At 41.1% G+C, this 11211-nt stretch overlaps 2 protein-coding genes across 2 annotated transcripts; one reads left to right on the top strand and one right to left on the bottom strand.

Annotated features, from left to right (window-relative positions):
* The first annotated feature begins 2096 nt into the window (after positions 1–2096).
* LOC124365396 (piggyBac transposable element-derived protein 2-like) lies at positions 2097–2687 on the top strand. Its single transcript, XM_046821373.1, has 2 exons — positions 2097–2137; positions 2477–2687. Exons 1-2 carry the CDS (start codon positions 2127–2129, stop codon positions 2685–2687), a joined length of 222 nt encoding a protein of 73 aa, XP_046677329.1. The 5' UTR covers positions 2097–2126.
* A 6206-nt stretch (positions 2688–8893) lies between these two features.
* LOC124365395 lies at positions 8894–9472 on the bottom strand. Its single transcript, XM_046821372.1, has one exon. The coding sequence runs from the start codon at positions 9470–9472 to the stop codon at positions 8894–8896; it is 579 nt and encodes a 192-aa protein (XP_046677328.1).
* Positions 9473–11211: the final 1739 nt, after the last annotated feature.

Genomic DNA, 11211 nt, shown 5'->3' with positions numbered 1-11211 from the left:
AATATTTCATAGATAATAAATTATCAATATTTTAAATTACATATATTTAATTCATAATTAGTTGTTATCTATAACTTTTCGTACACGTGTAAAGATACCAAACATAAAGTGTTCCAAGACTGTTATAAGATGGATAGGGCGTGCATGATCTGTGTAATATTTTGTATTGTATAGAATGAACAATACCGATTTTTATCTCTCCAAACTGTTTTTGATAGTGTAGAAGTACGTTACACAGCATGTTGTGTAACAGACTCGCTGGGACTACATGAAAAATCCATGTCTCATATTAAAATGTTGTACTCATTTATTTTCCACCCGTTTTCATCGTTACCTTCATGATCATCCATAGTACAAATGTAAAATGTTTAACGATGTTCAAACAAATCCTAATGCGTAATCGTCATTGAACTTGATATTGCTTCATTGTTAAATTGCTTGAACTTCACGCCACATTTCAACCATGCACGTCCGTTAGTTCTTGAGATATCGTGCGGATAGAAAACAGATTTTTAATAACACTTACCAATGTGTAGAATGACAGGATGATATAAGTACAGATGTTTGATATAGCTTTCTGACAGCTGCTACTGTCTACCTGCCACAGTATATGATACGGTAGAAGCTTTGTGAGCTGAAAAGTAGACGATATGAGAAACATTCTAAACAAAGTTTTCTATATAATGTTAAAGCGCTGGAGTTATACTATTATATTAATTTGTGAAGATTGTGTTGCATGAGTGCCCGTTTAAGTTTGATCTCGTAATCATGAAGATGTGTAACAGAATGAAAAATCCGTAGGGCAAATAATCTGAGATCGGATTCTGCTAAAACAAACCGTTTCTATGTATTTAAACTTAAATTAAATAAAGAACGATAAAAGTAACTAAGCCAATAGAGATTGGAAATTAATGAACTAATAAGTAAACAAATTTTTCATTAAAACACTTTGGAACATAGAACAAACGAAAGTTCAAGGGAGTCTCATTATTGGAAATCCATCCAGTTAGATACAAGTCAAACAAGAACTTGTTAACTTTCATTGTAGAAGCGAAATTAATAAGGCAATATGCTTCCTGATATTCAATCAATACAAACCCATGAATAAAGAATAGAGTAAATAGTTCCTTGATATTAAAGCTTACAAAATGAGAATGTATAAGAATGTATACTTATCTTCAATAAACACACCACCTTGACATAGGTTCTCACACTTACACAATGTAGTAATTAATATTTTCGGATACGAAAAATTGAAAATTCTGGAGATATATATCTAGTTCAAATTGCTCACACTTATTAAAGCTTCTAACTTCTCTAATTTTACTGCTAATTATATTATACCAGTTACTATAGAAATGGCCTAGGTAATGCATACTAATTTAAACGCGTTTACTTCGAAGCATACTGTTAAATGATCAAACGCGCCTAAATAGATCATTGCACTTTACTATCCGTTTCCAAGGATTGTTAAACAAAATAAACCTCTTTTTTCATAGTGTATACATAAATTATTGCAAATTTTAATTCATTTTAAATAAAGTTTCTCAATCAAAGTCTATTTATGGTTGTTAAATTTATTCAATTTCAACATGCCCTTTTCTGCCCCGAGTTTTTAAACTTGTGAACTGGTTTCAAAAAGATGCGTTAACAAGGCGAGGGTCTTTAGAAACTTGTCAGTGCTGAGATAAATGAGATAACCGTATTGCAAGGATAGTTTTGTGTTGCAATTAAATATACTTACGGACATTGCAAAGTGGTTTGTTTTTATTGAGACAAATATTTTAAACAACAACAAACTTTTTGTTAACATATTATAAGCTGTCAACTGCAACATTTCCACGATAATTTTTTCTTTTAATGCCTTCAGTTAACTTTTAACTACTTTATTTCTGTTTAACCCAGATATGCCTAGTGACCTATATTTAGGACACTTGTAGTGTTCTCCATAAAGCTTACTTCTGAAGTAGTTTCAGCTTTTTCCAACAGGTGGCAGGGTGGTTGCTGTCTTCAGTAAGAGCTACTGAATGCATCTGAGCAACAATCAAGTGAATGCTTCAACTAGTTTGTTTCTTTAGACTAGTTTACAATTTAGGATTTCCAATCAACTTCATGAGCTCTGCGCCATGTGCGAAAAGTAAGTACAATACTATTATTTCGTAGTTTTAAACCTATTTAAGTACATTTCCTAATAACTGACTAACTAGTTATTACATTTATCTTGAAATGTGAACCGTTCTAAATTCAGACCGTTTATAGGTTATGTTTGGAATTGGCCCGTCCCTACATGTAGTCAGTAGGCATATGTACAACAATAATGCTTCCCACTCTCAAATGAGTTTCGACCCTTGTATTTCAAGTCGTGACTTAGTAATTGGGTTAAACTTTTTGTTTTAAGCATCAATACAATTTTTTACAGTTATTTTATAAAAAATTCTGAAAAACCTTGTTATTTATCGTACTTTGAATTTTTTAGGAACTTGAACCTTCATGAAATTTTGACGATGCTAGAAGATGAAGAGATCCAAGTGCCACCTGATGAAGAAATTGGCGTATATATTCAGCCACCAATCAATGCAAATGATGATGTCACTGATGAGGATTCTGGGGATGAGGACATGACTTCAATCCATCATCTTCCAGGAAACCAACTATTGGCCCCGGCTGAAGTTTCCCCAAGAATTTGAACTGAGTGACAACAAAAGATGAAGAGGATCCTTCTTTTATCACAACCAACCTTACCCTCTAGTTCAGCGAAGATGGACATAGCACAGCCACCAAATAAAAAAGTAAGACGAATTCAGAATTTCACTGAAGAGAAACCAGCAAAAAAGGTTAGTAAGCCATTCACTAAAAAGCAGTACAAAATGGGTCAAAGAGGACCTAAAACTAGATGATACTATTTGGAGTAATAGACAGGAAGTACAACAAAAATTAACACCAATGGAACAGTTTTTCTGTATTTTCGATGATGATATTGTAGATTTATTAGTTGAGAAAACAAATCGTTATGCGGCATTACATATACCGTTTTAGGTGATGTAACTGTCGATGAAATGAAATGTTTCATAGGAGTATTGTTGTTGAGTGGTTTATGTTCCATTACCTCGAAGACGAATGTTTTGGGAAACAGCTTTGGACACTTCGCAATGAATTAGTTGTAAATGCAATTTCTAGAGACAGATTTGAGTTTATTATGTCAAATTTGCATGTTTGTGATAATGACAACCTCAATGCTGATGACAAGTATGCAAAAGTACGTCCATTGTTTGATGCATTGAACAAAACATTTTTTGATTACGCACCACATGAGGAACACCACTCAGTTGATGAGTCTATGGTCCCATATTTTGGGAGGCATGGTTTGAAACAATTCATCAGAAACAAACCTATTCGCTATGGTTACAAAATTTGGGTTGGTGCTACACCCAATGGCTATGTAGTTTGGAAAGACCCCCTACCAAGGGAGCAGCCACACCTTGGACCCTCAGTATGAACACTTGGGCCTTGGTTGCCAGTGTTGTTTTGCAGAGTACTGTGATGTTCTGAAGAAGAATGGTGATTTCCCGTACTTCTTGTATTTTGATAATTTTTTTTTCTGGTCTACCTTTGTTTGAGAAACTGTCCCAAAAGAATATAAGAGCTATTGGTACGGTGAGAGAGAACAGAATAGCAAAGTGCCCACTGACTGATAGTAAAGATTTGAAAAAGAAAGAAAGGGGAACTTTTGAATACGAAAAAGTATGTGATGAAAATTTAATTATTGCAAGATGGAATGACAACAGTATTGTCACTGTTGTTTCAAATGCTGTTTGGTGTACAACCCATACATCAGGTAAAACGCTTTTCACTTAAAGCCAAGAAACATGCTTTCATCCCTCAACCAAACCTCATACACCAGTACAACAAAAAAATGGGCGGAGTGGACCGGTGCGATCAAAATATGAGCCTGTACCGAATCCAAATCAGAGGTAAAGAAGTGGTATTTCCCTCTGATCTGTGACTGCATTGACAGTGCAGAACAAAATGCCTGGGCAACTTCACCGCCATGCGGGAGGGAACCTTGACCACTTGTCTTTCAGACGCAGACTTGCCTGTAACCTGCTAGAAACATTTGGTAAAGGGTGCGCGTCAAAGGCTGGACGGCCATCGAAACAATCAAAAGTGGACTCCAGGTTTGACAGATTGGACCACCTTGTTGTTCCTCAGGAAAAAGCAAACGAGATGTGGGCATTGCCATGCCAAGTGCACTACCAGATGCCAAAAGTGTGATGTTGTTGGTCTTCATACTAAATGTTTTATTGATTACCACACAAAGCCATAAACTACAAATGCACTTACTAAAAATTTTTATTTTAAGCTTGTTTTATATATCTTTGTTAAAAAAACACAGTTGAATTAAGTACATAAAAACATATATATCCAATGTAAATGTAACCCTTCTAAAAATAAAAAGCATTTTTGGAATATTTTAGCATTTCACTCATATTTTCCTACTGTCCTATATATAGGCCACCCATTATTTACTAAACGACGATGAAATTTTTTTACAATTATTGTTTAAAATGTGTTGAAGAATACATTTATAGTATAAAAAAAACTGTTAGAATTAAAAAAAAATTAAAAAAAAAAATAATTCAGGCATATCTGGGTTAATAAATACAATTATACTTTATTGAAGTTTATTATTAACGTTAGACAATGTGATTGTAAAACATGATCTCAAAAGTTTGTTACCATTTTATATATAGAAAAATATGCTAGATTAAATTAACCTTACATATAATACTTAAGTATAAATAAATCGTTGAACAGTGGTTATTAATCTACCACACACCTGATTGTGACATCCAAGGAAGAACAAAGAACGCCTATGAAATGTGACTATGACAATAAAATGAATGGCCTTTCAGGAGATGTTCTTCGTCTACTAATACTACAACAAACATCACATTTGTAAGGTTTAATCCTGAAGCAATGAATAACTTGAGTCAATTCCTACAAAATCAGAATAATATTTATACTACTTATAGCGAAATAAATAACAAGGAAAATACAAGAGATAAATACTATTACAAGTAAACTTAAGAATAACCGAAGGTCCCAAGAAGGTTTATGTCTGTTAAGCTAATAAATATGCATTTATATTATTTAAATTTCCATAAATAATAGGTAGCCTTATTCGATATAATTTTATTAGTTATCAAGACATATTTTGTTAAACGTGTTATTTTATATCTCCAACTCTGAATAATTGAATAAATAATTAATAAATAATTGCATTTTTGTTATTAAACTCGTTATATATTAACATATATACAATTTAAAATGGAACTATGGTTTTTAAGGAAAAAGTTTTAAATTATGTCCCTCCCCCGATGTAAGCAAAGTTTTATTAAAAACTTGATTACCCTACTTCCATCCAAGCAAGATATAATGGTGCTTGTATGCAAATTAACCTATTCAGGCTGGAAATGTCAGCCAACCAGGCTAGTTAGCTTAAGTTAATGTCACCGTCTTAAACAGGCTTGGAACACAAAATATATGCTGTTGTACATACCATACATCAGACATGGAAATATTTACCAAGTGCTTCACTCCGTGTTAGTTAAAAACCTGCTGATCTATTAACAATAGCTTTAGTGTAATCTATATGTACAAAGTAGACAATACAGTTGTAAAATGGAAAATATTCGAGTTTGTTTGTTTTTTAAGTTTTTTTTTTAGGGAGAGGCAGGAAAATGTTTTTGCGCACACAGGTGGCCAGCCTGTAGTGTGGGGCTCCTACTTACGTAGAATACCCACTAAAAACCTCCTCTACTCTTAGGATTCTAGCCTGGAAACCCCTTATCGCTTTAAACTTCGGGCTAGGCCTAATTTTGGCTTACGCCCAGAGGGCTCGCGCCTATCTAGCCATTCGGATCTTGGATCTGTCCCGCGTTTCGGTCCAGATCATTCTTTTTGGCGCGGAGTATACCCTGCGCAAAGCTGGACCAGCAGCACCAGTAGTCCTCGCCCTCCAACATCCGGTCAAAGACCGTGTCCACCGAAATTATACCAAAAGTTTGAGTCACTTCAAGGCGGGTCCTTTCCCAACGCCGGCAGCGGAAGAAAGTGTGTTCCGCGTCGTCGGGAACGCATGAGCAATAAATACAATCCGGCGAAACGGCCTTGCCCATTCGGTGTAGGTACGACCGGAAGTAGCCGTGACCACTCAAAAACATTGTGAGGTAGTAATCCACCTCGCCATGCCGCCGTTCTACCCACGGTTGGATTTGTTTGATACGTCTAGCAATCCCGTCCGCGGGCGTCTTGTTGCCAGCTGTTTTGCCATTGCTGGTACGTACGAGAGCGCTCCTTAGTCCTTGCAGTGTCCTGGCCGATTTCGCCTTGTCGCTGATAAATTGCCTTCCTCTCCCCTGCCAAAAGTTTGATGGTGATGACTCCAGCAATAACCAGGACGGCAGGCTCGGACACTGTACGGTAGGCGGAACACACCCGGAGCGCCGCTTGACGCTGTACCCGGGCGATCCGTATCCGATAAAATTCAATATTTAGTGCGTCTGCCCACACCTCAGCCCCGTAAAGGAGCACGGACTGGACTGTAGACATTAACAGTCTTCTCCTGCTGGACTTGGGACCGCCGACGTTGGCCATGAGCCTGCTAAGATGAGTTACCATCTTAGAGGCCTTGTCCGCTGTACGGAAAATCTGGTCCCTCCAAGTCAGCTTATTGTCCACCAAGACGCCAAGGTATTTTGCGGCTCGCGTGGTCTGGACCATTACATCTCCCACTCTTAATGGGACGACGGTGTCGATTCGTTTCTTAGTCAAAATCACGATCTCTGTTTTGCTCAAAGCGAGCGACAGGCCGTGATTTTCCATCCATCTGTTAACGACTCGCATGACCTGGTTCAGTTTAAGCTGGGCCATTTCCACGTTGCGTGCAGCAATTAGGGCTGCGACGTCATCGGCGTACCCAACTAAAACCGTTTCCTCCGGCATCTCGGACCTAAGGAGGCTGTCATAAGCGACGTTCCAGAGATCCGGGCCTAAGATGGAACCTTGTGCGGCACCGGAAGTGACATCCACCGTGCGCGGTCCGTGTTTCGTCTCGTATATGAGAGTTCTGCATCTCTATCAGTCTTCTATCAGCCTCCGCAGATATGCCGGGATGCGGAAGGTTTTATGCAACTCGTCCAGCATCTCAACCCATCTCGCCGAGTTAAAGGCGTTCTTGACATCAAGCGTAACAAGAAGCACTACTCTGCGAGAGAAACGGTTATAGCTCTCGGCTGTGTTCACCGCTTGCTGCACCTCTCCGATTGCATCGATCGTTGATCGTCCCTTCCTGAAGCCGTACTGACGCGGGGACAAGTCACCGGCAGCTACAATGGCGAGAGTCAGTCGGGCTCGAAACAACTTCTCGAAAAGTTTACCTGCCGTGCCCAACATACAAAGAGGCCTGTAGGACGACGGCATATCGGGATCACCTTTCCCCTTGCTGATCAGTACTAGCCTGGCAATTTTCCAAGGAGAAAAATCCCATTGGTCAGGCAGGCGTTATACATATTCAGCAGGAGTCGGGGATTGATGTGGAATACTTTTTTGAGGGCCTCACTAGGAATTCCATCGGGGCCGGGAGCTTTGTTGCTCTTCAGGGAGCTAACGGCCATTTCAAATTCCTCGTTGCTGAAGAGAGGAAAGTCCTCTACCCGTCCAAAAGCGACTTGTGAGCGTAGCGGGTGGTTCGGAAACAGAGATGTGACGATCCTTTCCATGGTGGCGCCCTCCATAACGGAAGGTGGAGTGCGGGCGCAGAGTCTCTTAGTTACAATCTTGTAACCCAGACCCCCAGACACATCATCTCTCAGTCTCCTCCAGCTCTCAGCTTTGCTCCGGTTGATGGCCCGGCGAAGGGTTTTCTTAGCAGCCTTGTAAGCCTCCGTCTTGCTAACTCTGTCTGCGGGTATTCTCGCTCTAGTGGCGACTCGTCTTGCCCTCAGGCAGTTGTTTCGTAGCTGTGCAATCTCTGCTGTCCACCAATAAACGGGTTGCCTAACGTGCCGGCGTTTCCTGCGTGGCTTTGACTGGTCGCAAGCCGAGGCAATCAATCCCATCGTAGATGTTACCAACGCCTCAGCACTAACCTCACCAGCTGCCTCATGATCCACTGCCGCTCCTTGTGCTATGACATTGTTGAACTTCACCACGTCCAGCTTGTTGGTGTTCCAGCGGCGTGGGATACATATCCTCGGAATTGGGTGGTGTCATTATTGAGGACGTCGAAAAGAATATACTGGTGGTCGCTTCCCACGAAATCATCCAGTACTCTCCAACCAGAGATCCTCACCAGCAAGGACTCAGACGCGAGAGTTATGTCGGGGATTGTACCCCTCTGCCCGGGACGCCGGAAGGTAGGTTTGTTACCCTCGTTTAGAACGATAAGCCCGGCCTTGGCAGCAAAGTCCAGGATATATTTCCCCCGGGATTTAGTAGAGGGCATTCCCCACTCGACAGCCCTCGCGTTAAAATCTCCGCCTACGATAATGTGCCCAGTGGTGTCAAGCACACGCTCTTCTAAACGATCGATTTTGCTACGGAAGTCCTGAATGGCCTCGTTGGGAGTGAGGTAGCAACTAAAAAACGTCACGTCCCTACACTTTACCCAGGTAAAACCGCGGCCGCATCCATGACTCCGCACCGGCGATTCTGCATTATTTCGCGCCCAGAATGCAGCAGTACCGAGACTGTCGGGAAACCAAGACGGTGTGTCCCTATTACGATACTGCTCGCTAACTAAAAGCGCATCAACACCGTGTTCCTGGGCAACCTGGTCCAAAAGAGCATCAGCTGTTCTGGGTCTCTGGAGTTTGCACTGAAATAGTCGCATCTACGAGACTTTCTTCTTTACCTCTTCAAGTGCAGCTTTGACAATGCTGCACTTTCCAGAACCAGGAATATGCCCCAGAGAGTTCCCGCCGAGGCCCTTATCTTTGCAGAGGAAGCAGCAGGACTTATCACAATCCTTCCTCTTGTGGTCGTTTCCGCCACACCGAAGACAGTTTTTACTCCGGTCGGGCCCCTTGCAGTTTCTGGAGGAATGACCGTACCCGAGGCAGCGGAAGCACTCAGATGGCATGGAATCAGGAGGTAATTCCCTCTCAGAGGCATCCTGGGGCCTGGTCAGTCCTCTTGGAGAGACCTGCGTCGCCCTCTCCATCGTGCTAATTGTTGGCCTCTGGTCGCTAGGGCTCTTCTCCTCAGGGCTTGGACAGGACGCCCTCCGAGCTCGCTTACGGCCAGGTAACTTCTTTTCAGAAGTGCCAGTTCTCTGGTTCAGCCTTCTTAGATTCAGATCCATCATCTGTTGGAGCTGGTCCGTTAATTTAGGGAGGCCCTCTTTTATTCCAGAGTTTACGTTTCTTTGGACCTTGAGGGTCTGTAACATTGACTCCACAAGGTCCGACATACCCTTCAGGAGTTCCGTCTCCACATCCTCGGGATGTGAAGGATTCTCCAGGGCTGTGAACTGGTCCTCCGGGTTGCTCCCAGTAAACTTAAAAGTTACGGGTGGTGTGGAGATGGTTTGACCATCAACAACACCGTCCTCAGCTCAGCTTTCCTGCCGCTCACCTCAGATGTTTGAGGGGGCGACCTCGGAGTTCTTGAAGAGCGGTTGAAGAAGGCAAGCTCTTCCTCCACCCTGCTCTTTTCCGTTTTGGGGGTGAGGGAACCCCTTTTGGCTTCTTGCACCTTTTGTATCTTTCTTTCTTGATGACTGTCCATGTTTGTCTGGATTGGCCCCCAAGACTAGGTAAACCCCCCATATCAGAACCCAAAGGTGAAGTCACACTGGACGACAATCTAGCGCAACTGAGTCTATATCCGACCGCCTCCAAAAACAGCGGCAGTCCCCCCGAGCAGTGGCCTCAGTAGAGCCCCCCCAAGACCGCAGCAGGGCCCTATTCGGTCGCCAACGGGCACTACTACGGCCAAGGAGATAATTGGCCAGATGATAGGGCAGCCAGGTCATGCAGGCTAGGCTGACCCGAGCCCCTGTACTATCTGGCGGCCTGGGAAGTGCAAGAAAAAACCCAGTTTTTAAACGGTACCCTCTGATCGGTTTGGACGTCCAAAGAAATGGAGGCTGAAGGATACGGAGCCACGCCGATAAGCAGACCAGTAGATAAAAGAAAATAACTAGGACTATAGCGAATGAAACGGAATGTGAAAAGTTGACTAGGGTGGACCTGATTTATAGAGGGAAAGAAGAAATAAAATACACCCAATTGGGCAAGAAATAACGAGACAAAACAGGACAGGTAAAAGGTGTGCGAGGATCGAGCCAGAGATAAGAAGGAAACTTGACCCTCTAAAAGGTGAGAGCATGAAGAAAAGGATCTCTCACCCCCTATTAGTCGGCTCTTACGACAAGCAGGGGAGGCTGCGGCACAATTCTAACCCGGAAACCGCACGGGGTTAACGTCCAGGCATCCTGTTAAATGATCAAACACCCTGAAATTGATCATTGCACTTTACTATCCGTTTCCAAGGATTGTCAAACTAAATACACCTCTTTTTACATAGCGTATACATAAATTATTACAAATTTTAATTTATTTAAACAAAAGTCTGTATATGGTAGTTAAGTTTATTCAAATTCTAAATTGCCTTTTCTGACCCGGGGCTCTTAAACTTGTAAACTGGTTTCAAAAAGATGCGTTAACAAGGCGAGGGTCTTTAGAAACTTGCTGAGATTAATGCGATAACCAAATTGCGAAGATAGCTTCGTGTTGCAATTAAACATACTTACGAACATTGCAAAGTGGTTTGTTTTTATTGAGACAAATATTTTAAACCATAAATAATATTTTTTGAAAATATATCAACCGCAACAATTTCACGATAATTTTATCATTTAATACCTTCAGATAACTTTTAAATACTTTATTTTAGTTAATAAATACAATTATAATTTATTGAAGTTTATTATTGACGATAGATAATGTTATTGGAAAACAGGATCTCAAAAGTTTGTCACCATTGTAAATATATAAAAATACAATTTAAATGCTAGATTAAATTAATCTAATATATAATATGTGAGTATAAATAAATCGTTAAGCAGTGGTTATTAATCTACCACACTCCTGTTTGTGACATCCAAAGAAGAAGTAAGAGTGCCTATGGCAATGTAAGTAATGGCCT

Source organism: Homalodisca vitripennis, chromosome 6 (genome assembly GCF_021130785.1).
Source record: "Homalodisca vitripennis isolate AUS2020 chromosome 6, UT_GWSS_2.1, whole genome shotgun sequence".
Classification (NCBI taxonomy): domain Eukaryota; kingdom Metazoa; phylum Arthropoda; class Insecta; order Hemiptera; family Cicadellidae; genus Homalodisca; species Homalodisca vitripennis.
Note: the sequence above shows the minus strand (reverse complement) of the source record. Positions and strands in the feature narration are given on the sequence as shown.